The sequence below is a fragment of the Pelodiscus sinensis genome, chromosome 2 (assembly GCF_049634645.1).
Source record: "Pelodiscus sinensis isolate JC-2024 chromosome 2, ASM4963464v1, whole genome shotgun sequence".
Classification (NCBI taxonomy): Eukaryota; Metazoa; Chordata; order Testudines; family Trionychidae; genus Pelodiscus; species Pelodiscus sinensis.
In genome coordinates, this window is record NC_134712.1 from 180,808,336 (window position 1) to 180,831,146 (window position 22,811).

Sequence of the window (22,811 nt, forward strand, 5' to 3'; positions counted from 1 at the left end):
GGAAGAAATATCCATGCTCAACATGTCTTTATTCAACAAAAAACAGAACATTTCTGCTGAATCTAATTTTTATTTAGGACTACTTTCTTAGTTCTATTCATAGTGGGCACTGAAAAGGGAGAAAAAGTGAAGTAGCAGTGGGATGGAGGTGCGTGTGGCTGCCATTCAAGATCAGCTCAAAGATTCTATAGCCTCATAATTTCCTATAGTAGTCTTAAATATTTAGAACTGCTTGTGAGGATGGAGGGAAGGCAGAATAGTATAAGGATGAAAACAACACAGGAGACTCAGTAACAGTCTTTGGAAATCATTTCCTTTATGCATCAGAGCCAATTATTTCAAAGGTTGCCCTATAACATGCATAGTGTCCAGCAGAAACACAGCAGCAACACAGCAAGAGCTGTACATCTCATTAAAGGAAAACTGACCATAAAACTATATTAAAAGCTAGACTTAGTCCTGGGGTTATTTTCAACTTTTTGATCAGTCAGACAATAGTTTTAAATAATACCTTTGTATTCCTATTGTAAATAGCAGAGACTGCCTGCTACTATCAGGCTCAGTTTGATGACAGTGAGTGTGAAGGAGGAAGTCTTTATGTGTCAAATAACTACCTATTTTGGGAAGGCAGTTTCCTCCTCCTCTTCAGATTCCATTCAAATGTGCCATTTTCAAGCAGTAAATTAGATATATTTCCAAGACTAGGGTCTATTGGAACAGTAGCTTTCAGAGAGAATAGTCAGTTTTGGACCTGGTGCAGACAGCTATATTACCCAAGAAAGTTCTGATGTAAATATTAACATGTTAATTTAGTATAGCTGTAAACAGGAATGTAAATTACACGCTGGATGTACGATGATCAGAAAATTATTAATTGAAATATTTCAGGGAATAACAGAAAAGGCCCACACTTACAAATGAAGAACAGCCATACTGGGTCAGGCCAAAGGCCCATATAGCCCAATAATTTGTCTTTTGACAATGACTAATGCCAGATGCTTCAGAGGTAATGAACAGAACTGGACAATTTCAGTGGAGTTTCATCCCGAATCATCTTTGCTAATAGCCATTGATGGACCTATCCTTCATCAATTTATCTCTTTTTGAACCCAGTTATGGGCCTTCATAACATCCTCTGATGAGTTTCATAGGCTGACTAGGCATTGTATAAAGAAGTACATCCTTTTGTTTGTTTTCAACCTGCTGCCTATTTATTTCATTGGGAGATCCCTGGCTCTTCTGTTATAGGAAGTTAACACTTCCATATTTATTTTCTCTAGGTCATTCATGATTTTATACACCTCTATAATATCCCCACCTCATAGCTGTCTCTTTTCCAAACTGAAAAGTCCCAGTCCTGTTAATTTTTCTTCACATGGGAGCTTTTCCATATCCCTAATCTTTTTTTTTTTTTTTACCTTCTCTGAACTTTTTCCAATTCTAATATCCCTTTTTTAAGATGGGGCAACCAGACCTGCATGCATTCTTCAAAGTGTGGGCATACCATGGTTTTAAATGAGGGCACTTTGATATTTTCTGCCTTATTATTTATTCCTTTCCTAATGATTCCCAACATTCTGTTCACTTTTTTGATGCTGCTGCACCTTGAGTGAATGTTTTCAGAGAACAATCCACAAGGTCTCCGAGATCTCTAACAGCCTTTATTAGATCTCATCATTTTGTAGGTATAGTTGTATCGCAAGGCACTTATGAACATTGAATTTTATCTGCCATTTTGTTGACCAAGCACCCAACTGTCAAGAATTCCTTTGTAGTTTTTTTGCCATCTGCTGACGACTTAACTACCTTGAGAAATTTTGTATTGTCTGCAAATTTTGTCACCTCACTGTTTATTCCTTTTTCCAGACCATTTATAAATATATTGAACAGCACTGATCCCAGTTCAGATCCTTGGGGGACACCACTATTTATCTCTTATTTTGAAAACTCTCCACTTATTCCTATATTTTCTTTCCTTTCTTTTAACTTTAAATTATTCAGGTCAAATTCAGTGATGAAAAATGGTGTAAGTTTAGTAGACAGGAGATGCAATGGGTTGGCGTAGAAAAATAAACGGCTAAGCTAAAACAGTTGCTTTTCTTGCTGTTATTTCCTGAAATCCCACATGTGTGGGTATTTATTCTGTAACTATTTCTCATATGCATTGAAACACAAAGTGATGGAAGTTACCACTTACATTTGTTTTCTGTACAACTTTCACTTTATTTAGTTACTGAGTCCAATTGTTTACATCAACATCAAATTTGACACAGTTCCTCTGAAGCAATGTTCCCACTATTTTTGGCCATTTATATGCAGAATAAATGTTATGTGCTCCAAGGCATGTGTGGATGTGCACCATCAGCAGAAACTCAAGGAGCTGATAGAGGAGGTATCCGAGCCTTTAGTTATCATCTTTGAAAAATCATGGAAGACAGGAGAGATTTCAGAAGACTGGAAAAGGGCAAATATAGTGCTCATCTATAAAAGGGAAATAAGAACAACCCAGGAAACTACAGACCCCTCATTTTAACTTCTGTGCCAGGAAAGATAATGGAGAAAGTAATTAAGGAACTCATCTGCAAACATCTGGAAGAAAATAAGGTGATAGGTAACAGCCAGCATGGATTTGTAAAGAACAAATCATGTCAAACCAATCTGATAGCTTTCTTTGATAGGATAATGAGTCTTGTGGATAAGGGAGAAGCCGTGGAAGTGGTATACCTAGACTTTAGTAAGGCATTTGATACAGTCTCACATGATCTTCTTATCAATAAACTAGGCAAATACAACGTAGGCAGGGCTATTATAAGGTGGGTGCATAACTGGCTGGATAATTGTTCTCAGAGAGTAGTTATTAATGGTTCACAATCATGCTGGAAAGGCATAACAAGTGGGGTTCTACAGGGGTCTGTTTTGGGACCGGTTCTGTTCAATATCTTCATCAACGATTTAGATATTGGCATCGAGAGTACACTTATTAAGTTTGTAGATGATACCAAGCTGGGAGGGGTTGCAACTGCTTTGGAGGATAGGGTCATAATTCAAAATGATCTGGACAAATTGGAGAAATGGTCTAAGATAAATAACATGAAGTTTAATAAGGACAAATGCAAAGTACCCCACTTAGGAAGGAACAATCTGTTTCACACATACAGAATGGGAAGCGACTGTCTAGGAAGGAGCACTGCAGAAAGGGATCTAGGGGTCATAGTGGACCAGAAGCTAAATATGAGCCAACAGTGTGACACTGTTGGAAAAAAAAGCAAACATGATTCTGGGATGCATTAACAAGAGAGTTGTGAGCAAGACATGAGAAGTCATTCTTCCGCTCTACTCTATGCTAGTTAGGCCTCAATTGGAGTACTGTGTTCAGTTCTGGGAGCCACGTTTCAAGAAAGATGTGGAGAAATTGGAGAAGATCCAGAAAAGAGCAACAAGAATGATTAAAGGTCTATGAAGGAAGACTGAAATAATTAGGCTTGTTTAGTTTGGAAAGGAGAAGACTGAGAGGGGACATGATAGTGGTTTTCAGGAATGTAAAAGGGTGTCACAAGGAGGAGGGAGAAAAATTGTTCTCCCTGGCTTCTGAGGATAGGACAAGAAGCAATGAATTTAAACTGCAGCAAGGGAAGTTTAGGTTGGACATTAGGAAAAACTTCCTAACTGTCAGGGTGGTTAAACACTGGAATAAGTTGCCTAGGGAGGTTATGGAATCTCCATCTCCGGAGATATTTAAGAGCAGGTTAGATAGACATCTATCAAGCATGGTATAGATGGTTCTGGGTCCTGCCATGAGGGCAGGGGACAGGACTCGATGACCACTCGAGGTCCCTTCCAGTTTTAGTGTTCTGTGATTCTATGAAACAGATGCTGTCTGTTGTTGCCAGCTGTCGGCACTCTGCTAGTCAACTGGATGGCATTTGAACCTCTCCTGGGTGGCCTCCAAGCACTCTGCTATTTTTTTCATTTGTTTTTCATGGCATGGTTTTTCATTTGTTTGTCTGTATTCTAGTTCATCTCACTAAAAGGCTATGAAAAGTTATACTGCTATGTAAGTATTTAACATGCATCTGTGACAAACAAACAAGCTCAGAAAGTAGCAAAGAGACACGAGACCACCACAAAAATGTCCCAGCCTTAAATAACACCCAATATATGTACCATTTTTCAGAGCTTATCTACCAGATAAAGGGATGCACTCACACATCACATGTTTGTTTCCCCAACAGAGTTTTATCATGACTGGATGAATCTCATTTTCCTCTCATTCACACTGAAGTACCTTAACAGAAGGCCTGAGAGTTATATCACTGTCAAAGTTGCTTAAGGCCAGGTTTGCACTGGCCGAGAAAAAAAAAGCAATATATGCAATTCCAGCTACGTGGTTTGCGTAGCTGGAGTCAACGTCCCTTGCACTGATTTTCTGGGATGGCCCCACAGTGGGAGGTCAATGGCAGAAACTCTCCTGTTGACTTCCCCTACTCCTCATGATAGCAAGGAGTACTTTGTTCAATGCAGGTGTCCTCAGCATTTGATTTTGTGAGTCTTTACTAGACCTGGTAAATAGAGCCCCAGAAGATCGATCGCTAGAGCGTTGATCCTCCGGTAAGTGGAGATGTGGCCTAAGAAAGAGAAGACTCAGGCCTTACACACAGAATAACAGAATGGATTATATTTCTGCTTTACCATAGATGCTATTATAGCCTCATTATTATAAAATTGGCACACAGTCCTGATGAAGCTATGTAAACACTATACAATTCTGTAAATATTTGCTACAAAATGTGTACATTTGTGAAAAATATTATATATTAATCTAAGTATGTGTCTTATTAATTTCATTCTGTGTTGGTTAGTATTTACTAATTGCATGTATTTAGAATTATCAGCGAATGCATCTGAACATTCATCCAACAAAAGAGTTAAGGGACTCTCAGGGTTGATTTAAAAAACACCCAGTCAGAACATGGGCAGTTAAGTGGCTAATCAAGGTTAAATAAAGATAGATGTAGGCTCTACTTATGAATGCTAAGATATTAAAAAAGCAATAAAAAAGACATCAGAAAATAATGGCAACTGTTTAGGAACATATTTTGCTGTCCCCATGATTTCAAAATGTTTGAAATGTTGAAATTAATGAAGACTAAAGCTTACACTTATTCCACTCTTAAAATGTTCATTGCATTAGTGTTGAAGATGCATCTCTCAGAAGAATATTTTGAGAGAAGATGAAAAGTTACACCAAAGCATTTATCAAATGATTTGCATCTCATTTGGGTCATTGGAATGATGAAATGCTGCTGTTCCTACAGTCTCCGCAGACTTGATATTTAATGATTGATTTACATGAATAAGGTGCTCTCAAAACAATTACCCACATCTAATTATCCAGAAAAAGATAGTTTTATGCATAAATTGAGTATTTAATATACACTGTAGACAGTAAGCACAGCCACATCTTTTAAGAAAGTTGCATGTTTTTTATAACAATTACAATATTATCATCCCAGTGCTGGAACCAGTGTAGGGTATCTCATGTTTCCTTTACAAGAGGGTTGCAGAAACCCGGCTTAGCCCCTGTGCAAGTTAGATTTATGTATGAAAAGGGAATTATCTGGGGTATAGCAATGTTCAGGCCACAACCCATCCTGCCCTTATGGCTGGAGCTCTTGCAGTGGGGTGGCACAGAGTAGAAATTGTCATGTAACCTTAACTATGGAATCACAAGGACATTTCTATACTGTAGTCTTTATGGCTATGAGGATACTGTGCTAATTACACTGAAGTATGCTTAACAATTAGTTATAACAATTACTCTGTCAGGGTGTGTATTCTGCATCATTATTTCAAGATAACTAGCATTATTTTGAAATAACTATGTGAGTGTCTACACAGCCATTCCGTTATTTCAAAATAATTTCAAAATAACGGATGGCTTATTCCAAAATCTGTAAACCTCATTCTACGAGGAATAACACCTATTCCAAAACAGTTATTTCGAAATAAGGCATGTGTAGATGCTCCACAGCTGCTATTTTGAAATAGCCCCTCACCAGGGCCATTCTAAGTTATTCATCCACAGTGCCTCTTAGGGCTCTAAATCAAGATAGCACATTAGGGACACCTGCCTCGGACTAATTTTGAGGCTTCCCTGTAGTGTAGATGTGCTATTTTGAAATAAGCTATTTCAGAACTATTCCGGAATAGCTTATTCTGAAATAAGCGTGCAGCGTAGATGTACCCTCCAGAGTAAAAAAGCAAAATGTGACATTTTCTAAAGGCCTTTGATCTCTGTGACTATCTCTGATCTCATATCTTGGGTAATTACTTTTGATGTGCAGTTCCCTAATATACATGCAGGTATGCAGCCATAACACAAATGGTGTATGTCCATAGTAGGGACTCTTTAAAAATGTGGCCTAAAATGTTTAAGACTTTGCTCCTCTCTTTCAGATACAACGTATTTAAAATTATCCAAAAAGTCTTACAAAAAATGAGTGTGAAAAATGTAACCATTAACTCTATATTTTCTTTGTATGTGTGAGAGTTTCTTATTTAGATTCCGTTGAAACTTTATCCAATTGAAATTCCAAGTGATACATCCAAAACTTACAATTAGCAATGGAAATATACTGATAAATGTATGCAATTATTGTAATGTATTTTGGCTATTTTGGAATGATAATGAAATCAGGGGGGTTGCCAGATGTAATATATTGCAACATATTTATTAAATTAATTAATTTAAAATATTATAATCAGTGGAGTATACAAAAAAGGGGAATAGATTATAAAACAGAGACTAGGGGAATGGAGCTGATGAATGGATAAAGGTGAGTGATGAAAATTTCATAACTGAAAAGTGATTAGCACAAAAGAAAACAGCTAATGCCAAGCTCCACAATAGATTCCTCTGAGAGCTTATGATGAGAATAAAGGATAGATTCTGCACAAACTATGTTTTATGCTGAATATAGGGCAGGAGGGAGCATAATCTCTGATGCAGGCCACTCCAAGAATTTGGTAAGTGGGCAGGGGCCACACTCTTCTATTATATTAATGCAAGAGGAGTGAGGTCTGGGATGGAAGTTGGATGTAGACGGGAGTTTAGGGCAAAGGATTGGAGTTCAGGAGGGGGTGTGGCATCTAGGAGGGAGTTTGGATGAAGGAGGTAGTTGTGACTAGGGGCAGGAGACTGGGGTGCAAGAGGAGGTGCAGGGTTCAGGAAGGGGTACATATGAAGGAGAGGATTCTAATCTGGAGGAGGAATGCAGAAGGGGATGCAAGGTCTAGGATGGGGCTGTGATCTGGAATCTGACCTTTCAAGATTAATGAGATGCTGCTCTGTCTCCCTTTCTCGTGGCAAGGGAATGTTGGAAACCTACATCCTCTGGAGCCCTGGGTGCTAGATCTGTCAAAATTGAGGACTTGTATTCTTAGATCATTACATCACCACACCATTCAGGCACACTCCCTTCTGGGATAGCCCAGGGCCTGTCTAGTTGGGATGACCTGGTGAGATTTTTCCACTCAGCTGGTGCTCTAAACATGGGGTTGGAAACTAGGACTTGGCAGGGTGCAGGCAGACCTTTTAACAATATTTGGAAGAAAAATCTTCTCCGGTCAGGAATAAAGTCATGATGCACCAGCCAATTAATGCTGAATCAGTGGAAAGTGCAGTGAATGGAACACATTTAGTTGCATGATCTCTAAGTGTCATGGGTCAGTTTCTTGGCTCACTGGACCTGAAGATCAGAGGAATCCATCAATAGTTTCAACAAGATCTGGTATGCCCTTGGGCTGGAGAAGATGTGTAAGGCTCATGCTACCTCAACATTAATAAACCTTTAATAACTGTTGTTGCTCTTCTCTGCAATTCCTCCAATTTGTCCACATCTTTTCTGAAATACAGCACCCAGAACTGGACACCATACTGCAGTTGATGCCCAATAAGCATAAAGTAGAGTTGAATAACTATTTCTTGTGTCTTCCTTACAATACTCCTACTAATAGATCCCAGAATGATGTTTGCTTTTTGCAACAGTGTACACTGTTGAATCATGTTTAGCTTGTGACCCACCATAATTCCAAGATCCCTTTCTGCAGCATTCCTTTGTAGGTAGTCATTTCCCATTTTGTATGTGTGCAACTGACTGTTCCTTCCCAAGTGGAGTACTTTGCATTTGTCATTACTGAAATTCAGCCTATTTTCTTCTGAATATTTATCTAAGTTGTCCTGATCATTTTTAATTTTAATCTTATCCTCTAAAGCACTTGCAACCACTCTCACCTTGGTACTGCCTGCAAACTTTATAATTGTGCTTGCTATGCTATTATCTACAATATTAATGAAAATATGACCAGAACTGGATTTAGACCTCATCTCTGTAGGACCCCACTTGATATGTCCTTCCTACTGGACTGGAAGCCACTGATATAGCTCTCTGGGAATGGTTTTCCAGCCATTTTATAGTCACTCAATCTAGGCTGTATTTCCCTAGTTTGTTTATGAGAAGGTAATGTGATACAGTATCAAAAACCTTACTAAAGTAAAAATATACCACATCTACCATTTTTCTCTATCCACAAGGCTTGTTATGCTATCAAAGAAAACTATTCTGTTAGTTTGACATGATTTGCTCTTGACATATACATGCTGTTGCTTGTCACCACATTATCTTCTAAGAAATTGCTTAGTGATTTGCTCCATTATTATTATTTTTTTGATACTGAGGTTAAAAGGACTGGTCTGAAATTTCCCAGGTTATCCTTATTTCTCTTTTTATGGATTGACATTATACTTGCCCTTTTCCAGTCATCTGGAATCTCATCAGTCTTCCATGACTTTTCAAAGATAATTGCTAAAGGCACAAATATCTTCTCAGTCAGCTGCTTGAGTATTCTAGGATGCATTTCATCAGACTTTGGTGACTTAAAAATATCTAACTTGTCTAAGTAATTTCTAACTTGTTCTTTCCACATTTTAGCCTCTGATCCTAGCTCACTGCATAGCATTCATTAAGTCAAATGTCCAATTGCTACTGGAGTTTTTGGTTAAAACTGAAATAAAAAAGTCATTTCGCGTGTCTGCCATTTCCACATTTTCTGTTAGTGTTTTAGCTTTCTCATTTAGAAACATGCCTCCCCTGTCTTTGGTCTTCCCCTTTCATTTAATATATTTGTAAAATGTATTCTTGGTACCCTTTATGTTTTTAGCTAGTTTAATCTGACTGTGCGCTTTGGCCTTTCTAATCTTGCCCATATATACTTGTGTTATTTTTTTATATTAATCCTTTGTAATTTGACAATCCAGTCCTATGCTTCCTCATCACTGTTTCAGTAGTACAGTCTCAATGTAGGTCATCAAATATAACAGAGAATGCTTACAAAAAAAGTATCCCAGTTTGTCAAAACAGGACAAATTTTGTTCTTCTACCCCACTGTAAATCTGGAATAATTATTAGCTGGTGAATTATTCTGGATTTCCATTACTGTGGTAAAGAAAAGGGCTTGACCTCAAATCTGGGATTCACTTATACAGGTTGAACTTCTCTTAACCAAAGGACCATGGATGTTCCAGGACCAGAGAGTCCTGGTGGAGGGCTGGTGGCTGGGAGCCCTGCAGCAGGGCTAGAGCCCAGTAGCAGGGCTGCCCTGCCCTCTGGCAGCAAACCCGAGAGCCCAGCAATAGGGCTGCCGCCCGGTGCCAAACCTACAAGGAGGTACACAGGAGGCAGCAGGGCTAGAGCCCAGCAGTGAAACTGCCTTGAGAGACAGGGATGCAGTGGGGATGCTTGGCAGTACAACTAGGAGCCTGGCAGCCCTGCTACTGCAAAGTGGCTCAGCTGCCTGGCAGGACTGGGAGTCAGTGCAGCTGCCCTGCAGGGCCAGGAGCCTGACCACAGGGTTGCCTGTAGGTGGGCCCAGCAGCACAGCAAAAAGCCACTTAGCAGAGCTGCTTGGTAGGGCTAGGAGGCAGCGGGGCTTCTACGTGAGGCTGAAGTCCAAGCGGGGCTTGTCGCCCAGCAGTCCAACTGGACGGGGGACTGCCCCGAGGGAACGAAGCCTGGCAGTGTGGCTGTGTGCGCTAGCGGTGGGGCTGCCACGGTGGGGCTAGGAGCCCTGTGTGCAGAGGGGCCAGTGGCAGGGGGAAGCTGGCTGGGAGGCTGACAGCAAGGTCATGGCTGAGAGGTGGGACTGGTGACAGGGGTGCACCCAGAAATGATCTTCTCTGGTTTGGCAAAACCCCTCATCCGAGACTGGTCAGGTCTTGAGGGTGCCAGATTAAGGAGGTCCAACCTGTATGTGTGTCCTTTCAATCCCAGGTTAGGTATTTACCCTATTCAGAGTCTTCATATTGTTTTTTCTATTTAGAAATATACCATGGGTGGCTTATGGGTTCATAAATACTTTAAAAACAAAAAAAAAGTTTGTCGTCCCACTCTTGCTTATGGTGACCTTTCAGCTTTGAGATTGTTTTGAATGTAAAGTGGCACTTTGAGTCAAAAATATGAGAACATGGCTTTACATTTTCATTGCTCTATCCATTTTTGTCACTTAGATGAATCACTTTGTTGTAAAGATAAAATGATAAAATGGATACAGTTTGGCAAGCCCAGAAATTAAACATGGTATTGTGCGGTAACAGGAGAGAAGCACCATAAAAGTCTCATTTGAGGACTATAATGAAAGTGTGTTTGTAATATACTCTACCTTGTTTTCTATTCATATTAAAATCCAATTCTACTCCTATTTATGCTAATCTAAATCAGGATTAACCCTACTGAAGTCAATGTGATGTTACCAGTGTAAATCTTATGTGACAAGAGAATTAGGTCATTAGCAGAGTAAATATTATTCTTCTGTGTATCAAAACTTCCACAGCAGTCTGATATGATCATTGACGACTTATTAGGTACTGCCTTAAAAAGCCATCATATACATTTGTCATCACATGAGAACACATATCTTCTATCCACAGTAACTGAACAATAAAATATTAAAGGCCAGATCCTCCACCAGTGTAAATTAGCAGAGCTACATTGATTTACATCATATTACACAGAGGTAAATTGAGTGCAGAATGTGGCCTTCAGTATCCAAGTCCTTACTCAGAATCCAATTAGGCAGGAAAATGGGCACCAGCTATTCCAATGAAATTATCTTTTTACTATTCAAATGAATAAGAAATAATATATTATTACCTTACATTATATTTCGGTAACCTTCAAGTAGAAGAATGAGAGCAGAAGCTACATTTTATTTCTGATCTACCTGCCTTCCTATGTGGGCCAATTTCACACCGGTGGCATTATATACCCTTATACAAGTGAGGCTGATTATGTTTCAAGGATACTTGTACTCTTATTTTATACCAGCTTTTTCCCTCCACAAGATAAATTCTCACCCTACTCCATAAGCAGCTGTATATGTTCATTTCACTCCAGATGCAGATTGCAGATATATTTCACTGGTGGGAACAGCCAAATGGATAAAGTGAGTTTCACTCTTGTTTTGTGACATTTGCCTTTCTCCACCATAATTCATATGATACAAATAGGGATGCTTTGTAAAATGAAAGACATCAAAGACAGAACAAAAAAACAGTAAAAGCTAATCAAAATTTCAGAAGACAAAGGCTTTCAAAAACAAAAAGCAAGTACATATCAGCCAAAACTGCTTCCTTATAATCATGCGAGGATGGAGAGTGGGGAGCCTTTGTAACACATATCTACATGTTATATACTTGTGACAAAGAGAACATGCATACAGGATTACCCAGTACACATTTGTCCCCATAATTTACAAAATGAATGATTTAATACAGAGGGAATAAAAAAGTAATATATGATATGGGCTAGAAAACTGTAAGAATGTTTGGATGAGAAGCAGAAAAATAATCAAATGCAAGGGAAATTTAGGTAGTAGATACAATGTAATTATGTGAGTTGAAATTTGTCTAGGATATGAAATCTATAGAAAAATTAGTAAAAGGGTGATTTCCATTTAAAACATAAAAGTAGTAAATGAGGACTACATCTGGTTGAAGGCTAAAGGGTTCTTCGGTAGCTCTGGTGAACCTGATAGTCATTAGATGGGAGGAAATAAAGCTTAAAAAAATAAGTTTAGAGTAGACTCTTCCAGTTCAGTGTTACCTATGGGTGCAGATTTGGCAGACTATTTCTGACTACCAATTTTATCTATAATTTAAACAGAAGCAAATACTAAATATTCAATTTCTTTGCATTTAAACTAACAGTGATTAAGCAAAGAACAAAGCATATGTACACAATTCCAATGTAGAACAGCATGTGAGCAGAAAAGAGATTTTGTCTCACATTTTCATGCCTCCTTCTTTTAAGCAAAGAAACTAGAGATGGAGAAATCCAGGAAGATTATCTGACAATGAAAAATAAGATCAGAACATCAACATTTCTCCCTGAACACTGTTTAACTATACATGATACTTCTGTCCAATAATGTCCAATTATCCAGGTTAAGTGGGCATCAAATTTGGAAGATATTATCAACACTAAAAGAATCAGCTCAGAAGAAAGCTAAGCTTTATGGAAACAATTTCAATAGTAAAGAAAAGTTGTTTTATAAATCATTAATTATAGTTTCATAAATCATAAAACCTTTGTACATATTCAACAAATTCTTCCTCTTTTGAGTGCATAAATATGCTGCTGATCTACATTGACCTGGCTATGACTGGCTGAATTGGTGTAACTACTGCATTGTTAGAACAACAATGATTAATAACAATATTCTTTTCAAGAAAATACACCAAAAACAATTTATTTAGCCCTCTGGTGAGTGAAGATGCATGAATTTTAGATAGAAAACATACTTAGGGAAATTAAAAAAACCTCTTTGGATGGTTTTATTAATTTCCATTGGCTGCAGGCATTCTCACTGAGCCCCTATCACACAGTAAGCACTACGTTTCACACACTGCAAATATTTACATATAATTGGTCAAAAGTCCAAATTCTCTGCTCCAACATGGGTACAAAGAAACAACTACATATTGGGGCTGTACTAGTCTACAATCTGCAGACTCAGTGGAATACAAAGGCATCTATCCATAGACCAACCAACTCACAAGTGCCAAGAGCTGCTACGATTCCTTATGCCCACATCAGAGTGAGTTCTCCTAAGCCAGCAGGTTAATGATTCAAGAAAAGAGAGACCTGCCCACTCCTTATTGACTTTCCACTGAACCTGAGAACACCAGTGCAGGCACCTTTCAAACGCTTCCCATTTCTGACAGCAAACTAACTTGCAAAGGGACAGGGACAGAGATAGAGATGCAAAATCTATGAGGTAGTTGAAATAAATTTAGTACAGTACACACGGTGAGGGTTCTCTTGTTACCGGGTAAATATGCATAATATTGCTTCCCAGAAGCCAAATCTTTTTCTAGCTTGTATTCCCATTTTGTAGAAACTTGCATATGTCAGCAATGTCAAATTTTGCCTCCCAGAGCACCAACAGGAGTAAATATCAGAGTTCTGTAGAGATGTTTGTTGCAAACGCAACATTGCCCCTTTATCTCCTTTGCACAGGAGCAAAGAAGTTGGCTCATTAAAAGAAAATCAACATAATTTTTGATTCACCTCATTTGTTGCTTTTACTGCCCATCAGGTTAAGACTAAATTCCCTTCTGCTAAAGTTTAACCAATATATTTGTATATGATTTTCAAACTGTTTTCTGTAAACTAGAGCCCATATTTTTCTCTTTTTAGTTGTCTTCTTCATTTTCTGCTGAATAAAGAGGGTTGTGCAGAATACATTCACCAAGTCTCCAAAGTAGATACAGAAAAATGACAGAACGTCAAGGCATACTGGCAGTCACAAATCACTCTAGCTTAACAGTAGAATCTGAACACTTGGGTTCAAGAATCATGTTCTGAATCAGCTGAAATCCCATGAGTCTCAGATGTTTCTGCGGCAGTCCTGGACCATATGTGAAAGGAATAAATTTCCATAATTCATCTGTATGGTATAGTAAGGAGTGAAATGTTGAAGAACCAATTTAAATCTACACTTATTTTCAAATAATATTAAAATTACCATCTGCATCCTTTTATATAGTGGTGGTACTAGACATAAGCATACTCAGCAATTGCTTAGAGTCTGATTTAGCATCACCCCAAGTACTGGTCTTATTATTTAACATTCATTTTTTAAACAAGCCAATTAATGTGTGTGGTGTTGAGAAATTTGTTGATCTGTGGAGGTAACGTATTTTTAAGGAGTAGATGAAAGGTATGGGAGACCCCAAAATATTCTTGCTCAGGGCCTCTTACATTCTATAGCCAATGTAAGAAGCTGATTAGCACTTCATAGTTCTGGAGAACTGTCATTTTATAACAGTTCACTATCTGCATGTAACCTGATTTTGAAAAGGAGTGTGATATAGCGTCAACTTGACAACGGTATGTGTTAGAAATTTTAAGAAGTATGGGTTTCTCTGTATCTAGCTCTACCTGCTACAAGTTTGCAGGTTATGTTTTGTTAGTCTATAAAGTGCTACCAGACCATTTGTTGTTTTTTTATGTTTATCCTGCACAGACTAACTCAGCTACCTCCTGAAGCTTCTGTAGTATTTTAGTTATCTAAGACCCCATTCATCATCTGAAAAAGGGAACAGTTTGGAAATTGTCAATTATTTGTAATTGAAGGTAATTTCTGTGCCTCATATGCATACTGGTGATTATGAAGTGAAAATTATTCTGACAGGCATATGCACAGATAGACTAGTTCTCTTCATGAAAGTTCTATTCATGGTGAAAGCAATTAAAACTGGTGTGGATTTCTCTAGCAAGCTGAAGCCTCATTTCATGCTTGAACTAGTGATCACCAATTATTCTGTGCTTGTTCATCATTTTAATTAACATAAAGGCCTTAGGGTTTTTTTCAAGTTGTAATAGATATACCTAATAGTTCAAAATTTGATTGAGTCTCCATGCCTCTTAGAGATGAGGTACTAATTAAACTAAATCTTCCAATTCTTATTGGATGATCTCTTCTAGTAGAATACAAGTATTTCATAGTCATTTTGATAAACTTTCAATTAAAGCATAAGAACCTCAAAATGTCATTGTATAGACTTGTTCCAAGTTTTCTTATTTTTGTGCTTTATAGCATATTGACACAAACATAAATATTATTGGGGAACTCCAGCTTCAGCAGAAAATTATAACTTGAAAATTAACAATAGTTTTGTGCAGTTGGCTGTTGCCAAACTTATGAATGATGGGGGTACAAAGTTAGGCTATATTCCTATGCTCTCAATCAATCCTTGTCATAAGTGCCCCTCGGATTTATTTAGAATGGATTAACTCTAAAGATAAACATAGACTTCCTCCCTGCTCACATGCTGTTCTACATCTGCTTTTCCCCTGGTACACTCCCACTCACAGCCTCATTTTTATTGCTCCTTTGTCTCCTATAGGTGCAACTGTCTCTCTCCCTTGGACATACTTTCTAGCAGCTGTGTTCTCTCCCACACAGAATGTCTCTCTTGATACTATGAAAGAGCAAGCCAACTATGTTAGGCATAAATGCACCTATACTGAAAATTAAAAGCCATTTTCTATTTTTTAAAGCATTTTTAATGTTTCCAATTTAGTTTATATCTAAATAAAAAGTTTATACTTTAAACCAGAGCAACCAATGGAAAGTAGTCTCAATAGTTTTAAATAAATAATGCACTTAATGCATATATACATGTATAAATCTATTATATATTTTGAAGAGTTTGGTTTTTTGTGGATTTGTTTGTGCAAAATGAAGTCATACTTCCCAAATAGATACAGAGGCCAAATTTAGAATAAACAATACTGCCGCTTAAATTAGCTGAATGCACTACTTTTTACACCAGAATATGCTGGGTGAAAGGTTTCAATAATTTTTTTTGGTTTTCATCAGAAAAAAGTCATGACTATTATGATTAGAGATCATAAAAATATTTGCTAACAAAATTAAAAATGAGTCACCTATTCAACTGTCATTTTAGCACAAAGAAAAATTTTACTATTACAAATCACAAAATAACTTGAATTAGTTACAGAAAGAGTAATGGAAGCTTTATGAGTTTCTGATTCAAATTTACTTGTATGGTAATTATTCAATAAAATGAATAATGTCTGAAGTTGAAATACTACAAATTTAAAACTATTCTTTTACTTCCCTTTTGCAAGCACATTAATAAAAAATTATATTACATATATTTAATTTCTTGAACTTTCCTATACATGTAATCAACGCAAAATTATTTTGCTCAGTCAACGAACGGCCTTTCATATAAACTTAGAGATAACTAACAAACATGCTGTTTTGACAGGCTGTAATTCACAGTTAATATGTCACTTATTAACCACATTGGGCAGACTTTGTGAAGTTAGTACATCACAGAAGTTATTTATAATTTAATTAAAATCTTTGAACTGTTTAGGTATAGCCCTAGTGCATAAATTATTTACACACACACATTTCATATACATGCTCCTTTTTTATTTTACACTTTATGAGTTTGATCCAAAGCTCACTGACTTAGGGTTTCCAGGTGTCTGGTATTGACCTGGACAGTCTGATATTTCCGCCTTCCGTCCAGTAAAAAAATTCAGAAAATACCGGACACCTAAAATGTCCGGTATTTTCTGATTTTTTTCCCTGCCAGGAGGCGAATACCAGACACCTGACAACTCTACGACACACTCAGCAAGCAACCCGCCCCCCACCTGGTTCCGCAGGGACATGTCTTGTGGCTGGAAAGAAAAACAAAATGGCCGCCAGCAAAAAAAGCCTCTTCTTCAACTTTGGTCTCCCCCCCTTTCCTCCCCCCCAACAGAATTTTTTTCCTGTTTTTTTTGGGGGGGGGGGGCAGGGGGGATGTTGGGTATTTTTGCCTAAACTATCTGGCAACCCTACTGACTTCAAAAATCACATTTCTTCAATTTGACATGGAGTTTGGTTGTTTTAGTCCTGTTCCCAGTGGACAAGTACCCACATTACAAAATCCACCACTACCACTTGCCCCACTTGGAAGTCTCAGCACAAAGGACAATCATTGAACAAGCATGAAGGCCAAGCTACTTTGGTCTTAGGAACAATTCCTTACAGATCATGGTTAAAACACATGGGATAGAAACTTGAACTATCATTACTTTGGCTATAATATGCCTATTCTGTGAATAAATGGAAGCCTTCAGCCACCAGGATTTTTGACCTTTCACCAGTACAACAGGCACACAGAAAAATAGAGGATCTGCTGTCTAAGCATTAAGGAGCAAAGTGAGCTACCATTCTAAAAAGTTAAAAAAACAGAATGTGCATGCTGTCAGAAAAGGCGATATTATACTAAAGGGGAGTACATTTACTCTTTGTAAAACTTTTTGTGCCCAATATGCAGGCCTGAGTTTTTCCTTTGCTCATCCATCCACAAGCAAGGCAAATGTTGTATAGACTTTCACAACCCCAAGATGGTGAGTAAACATTTTAGAACAATACAGACAAGTAAGACTTAAAAGGTTTTCATCTGCTTTTGCATACAGTATAATCACATCATACATTCCAAATGCTCATGTCCTAGGACAATCCTACAGTTCACTTGCAGCTAGGAAAATGGCTTCTGAGCATAATGTTGTCTGGACAGCAGTCACCTGGGCTGTGTCCAGACTCAGGGTTTTTTTCGAAAAAAGTAGCCTTTTTTCGAAAAAAACTTCACCTGCGTCTAGACTGCAGCCGCGTTCTTTCGAAATTAAATCGAAAGAATGCGGCTTTTCTTTCGACGGCGGTAAACTTAATTCCACGAGGAAGAACGCCTTTTTTCAAAAGTGCTCTTTCGAAAAAAGGCGATCTTGAAATCAAACAGGGCTTTTTAGAAAGAGAGCATCCAGACTCACTTGCTGCTTTCTTTCGAAAAAGCGGCTTCCTTTTTCGAAAGTTCCGTGTGCAGTCTAGACGCTTTCTTTCGAAAGAGGCTTGCAGTCTAGACATAGCCCTGAAGGTGTGAAGATGGAAGCTGTCTGTTTCTTAACCCAGCCCCTCATTTGGAAGCACTGTTCACCGCTCCTGGATACTCCCAGCTCCCACAGGCTCAAGAAACATAAAATCCTTGTGTTTTTACACTGCAGTCCCATATTCAGCATCTATCTTTCTTTCTCTGATAGATTTTTAACTCCTTAGCAACCCTGATTAATTTTTATTGCAATTTCTCTGTAATAAGTTAGCCAAAGGAGAAATAAATGAAACCTTGCCCTGTTGCCATGAGGTTTCAAATAGAAAGAGGATTAACTTGCCATACAGTTTCAAACTCTTACCATGCTCCACAGGTTCAGACATACAGAGCCTGCCTGGTGTCTCATTTTCAGTTGGTTCTTTATGTCCTATGGATATGTAGTCCATTGCAGTGACTGGCTGAGATTGAATCAGATGTTTTGAAGTCTGCTCATCAGATTCCTTATTTGAAGCAAGATTAATACATATAAACAGTTAGAAACCCCAGCATGACCACAGTATAACAGATACCCTGATCTATACATCTGCTGGATATGTTTTAAGGCAACTTTTTAATCATTTTTAAAAAACTGATCACTAGCTATTGTTATTTCTTGAAAACAGATTAAACATCACTAATTCACCAGAAACAGTATCAAACAGAAATTTATTGGCATGGCAGAGAGAAGCTATTAAGCACTAAACAAGTTCATAGCCATAATTCTAGAATGTGTGGATTGACGTTTTCAAATGATCTTTGCGGCATCTGTGATGAGCTGCAGAGCGGGTGCTAAACTGACCTATTTTCTCTTGCTGATAGCTTTAGGCCAAATAAAAGCTTGCATGGGGAGACACTCTGAGACGTCCTTCTTACTAAAGGCTGGATGGAAAGTTCAAAGTAATCTTCTTAGCTAAATAAATAAAAAGATGCAGTAGCCCTACCAAAGTATGGTATGTTGGAGATTACAGTCTTAACACTACCTTGAAAATGAATTTATTTTGAACTATGACTTTGTGCGGGAGGTAGGGAGAGGGGAGCAGATTGCCTTTAAAATTTCGGTGCATATGTTTGGTTTTAAGAATTATTTTAAGAAAAGAAAATGATGCCATGGGACTGATAAAGACATTGGTTGAAGTGTACCTAAGTTACTGAAGGAATTTTTTCTCAATACAGAACCAAATGAGTTTTCTAGATTTCAATACACAACTGAACACCACACTTGCAGGCAGGATTTGGCCCACAGTACTATACAAGTGTCAGAAACTGAAGTGTTTTGTAGTTTGAATGTGTGTTTAAAACATCCTAAGGGTGAGTTCACACTTACATGAAGCACATCTATACTCAATTGTTGAAAATTACGGGACCTCAGTTCTTGCATTCTTTTGAGGTTTTCTTGATATTTTTCTTCTGCTAGCTCTCTATAAATAAAAGGTACATTTATTCAATATTATGTATCACAAATACAATGAAGACACGTCTGCAATAAGGTACTACTGCTTGTTACAAATAAATAAATGGAAAAGTACGTTATATCATAGGAGTGCAGGCTCAGGGGTGCACAGTGGGCCAATATTTATCCAAAAGGTCTTGGGTGGATATATATAGGATGAGACTTGAATTATTAATTACAGAATTCATAAAATTTACTTTGCCCATTTTGTATAAAATAGTCATGAGGCACCAGATTGTTGGTTCCATACATGGTGCTGGTCAACTCAGAAGAACTTAAATATTTTGCTTTGATTCCACCAAGTTCTTCAGAGAAGTTTTCATGCCAAGAAAAGAGAGGCAGAGTTTTCATATTCTGTGGCAGATATTGCCCAGAGGAGACTATACTATGCATATGCTATCTCAGCAAATCTTGTAGGCTTCATGGCTATGCTCACTTCTCACTCAATTTTGGAGGTGCAATAGCAGTCTGAAGGTAGCCCATTTGAAATGGAACTGTATCTTTGTAGTCCTTCTGCTTAATGTCACTGATTCCTTTGTATTATAACAGAGTATGCTCAGCTAGCCAGTGTGGAACCTAGGCCAGCATTTTAACTTCATGATTATGAATGGGTTTTGAAGAGGATTATCTTCTTTATGCTACAGAAGAGATACATTTATTTTATCTGCTCAAACATGAATTAGAAAACTGCCACTCTATACTATTTCCTAACCCCATTCTACAAAATACTCAAAATTCTGTAATCTATTTTTTATGATTTTTCTCATATATTTGCAAATTGGCCTCTCATTATTAACAATATGATCAAAGACTTTAAGCAACATCCACAAGTCATAATAGAGATGGTGAAATTCCAATTGTGGTTAGACACTGACTGAGCCCAGGAAGAACAATTTCTATTGGTAAGAGAATCAATGTCCATGTAACATAATCAGCATCATCATTTCCAAACCCAGTTGTCATTTTAACCACTCCTTTGCACTAATTTTGATAAATGTCAAATAGACACAACAAATGCTGATTCAGAATTTTTACAAATTGGGACTTCAATCATCAACTATTTTACTTGTTAGCAGTCTTTGTTGTAATTGGATGTCATTACTAATGAAGACACATGCTTGCTTTGTCATGACAAGACTAAAGTGCTGATCCCAATAGTCATAAACAATAAACCATTCCAGCGTACATTTATATAAATAACAAAATAAGCATTAGTTAATCTAGACTGAACTTAGAGAGACTATTTTGGTGAAAGTATTAACATGAATTCAAGAAGGTGGTGAATCTATGATTTTTTTTCATGTTTCTCTCATGAAGAATATGGACTCTCTTCAAAGATTCTCTATTATGACCCCTTATGGTCCCAGGAAAAACTGTCTAAGTAGAATTTTTATAACATGTTCATCACCATTGAATCTTCTCACTTATTAAGCCCATTGCCAAATAGCATTTGTTTTAGAACTATAAAGTTTCTGCCCTTCTACAGAAATCACAGAGGTCAAAATAACTGACACTTTCCTCAAAACCTGGACTGTCAGTCAAAGACAGGTGGCTGGGCTCCTTAGAGTAATGGCCTCAATGAGTCACTTTAAAAAATTCATCTTCTATATATATGAATTCAAAGATTTCTTACTCATTTATTTAGTAAGAAATGCAGTGTCTGTAGTGCAATTTTAAATTAATGCTCTGACTTTCCCCCGCTACTTCAGCAATTACTCTTATCTAATTACTGTAAAATCCCCATTCACCCATCAGTAACTGAAGAGTCTGCATAGTGTCTCTAAATCAACTGTTTTCATTCTTGCTTTCCTGGTAAATTGCACAATTGAAGGAATGCCGGGTGAAAACGCAGTGTTAAGTTATCTTACTTAAGTTTCTTTGCTTTGTCATCTGCAGCATTTAACTTTCGCAGCCTCATTCTCTCTCGTGGAGTCATTTTCTGCACCTCAGAAAGTTCCCTCAGAGTTTGCAAATGGACTTTTTTCTGCCTAAAAATAAAAGCATGCAAGCCTCTATTTATATTAAAATGTAAAGAGCAATATTTAAAAAGATATCATTATGAGGCTGAAAGATTATGGCATTTTGAGTGTAATGAGAAAAACACAGGCAATGTAATGGACTAAACAGAGGTTTCTTTACTTATAGGGGTACTATATCAAATTTATTTTCATTATGAGAGTATAAAAAATGCAGACCTATACATTCAGTACATTTTGCCTGAACCGTTTAAAGTATTTTATAAGATGACTAAACATAAGAATGGCCATACTGGGTCACACCAAAGGTCCATCTAGCCCAGTGTCCTGTCTTCCAACAGTGGCCAATGCCAGGTACCCCAGAGGGAGTGAACAGAACAAGGAATCATCAAGTAATCCCTCTCTTGTCACTTATTCCCAGCCTCTGACAGAGGCTAGGGACACCATTACTACCCATCCTGGCTGATAGCCATTGATGGACCTAAACTCCATGAATTTATCTATTTCTTTCTTGAACCCTATTAAAGTCCCGGTATTTACAGCGTCCTCTGGCAAGGAGTTACACAGGTGGGCCGTGCACTATGTGAAAAAAAAACTTCCTTTTGTTTGTTTTAAGCCTACTACCTATAAATTTAATTTGGTAATCCCTAGTTCTTATTTTATGGGAACAAGTTAATTTCCCTTATTCATTTTTTCCACACCAATCATTTAATTCTCAGTACTTTATGAATATAATAATAAATGTGAAATCATCCCTGCAAAAGTTATAGTATCCTGTATCATTTAAGATAACGCAAACAGAAATTCTGCCTTTCAGTTTAAAATTAAAGCAACTGATAACACTAAGAAGAATGTTTAATAATCAATTTTAAACAAGTATAAAAGAAGAAAATGTTAATGCTCCTTTAATGAGCTTTTAAAATAGTCATTTACTTCCTTGTAAATACTGTCTGCTGTTATTCATTTCCTGGTCCGACAGAACAGAGGTGTTTTTTCTTGGCTCAAATGATTTTCATAGATCTCCCCAGAAAGCTAAGCATGAATAACTAATTCACCTATTCCAAAGCTCAACTATATCCATAAACAAGAGACCAACACATTTCCTATATTTGAAAATAAGTATATATCCCAGACTAATTATTATAATTATAATTATAAGTATTAATATTAATATTAATATTAATATTAATATTATTAATAATAATGCAATTGCAGTCATACATTATAACTTCCCATGTAACCCAAAAGTTTAGATCATTGGAATTTCTGGTGCATAGTATTCATTTCAAATTGTTACTCTTATTCTTAAAATTCAAGATTTAGCTACTAAATCTTCATCTACTCTGATGTGTGATCATCAAAGAATCATAAA

The 22,811-nt window shown here is 37.3% G+C and overlaps 1 protein-coding gene across 4 annotated transcripts in view; it reads right to left on the minus strand.

Annotated features, from left to right (window-relative positions):
- Nucleotides 1-22,811, minus strand: part of NEK11 (NIMA related kinase 11) — a 195,594-nt gene that overhangs the window by 73,371 nt on the left and 99,412 nt on the right. For all 4 annotated transcript variants that reach the window (XM_006117584.4, XM_006117582.4, XM_025181916.2 and 1 more), the window contains 3 exons: nt 21,332-21,451; nt 19,338-19,431; nt 18,336-18,474 (listed from right to left, as the gene is read on the minus strand). In XM_006117584.4, the coding sequence (XP_006117646.2) occupies nt 18,336-18,474; nt 19,338-19,431; nt 21,332-21,451 (353 nt within the window). The remainder of the gene's footprint in view (nt 1-18,335; nt 18,475-19,337; nt 19,432-21,331; nt 21,452-22,811) is intronic.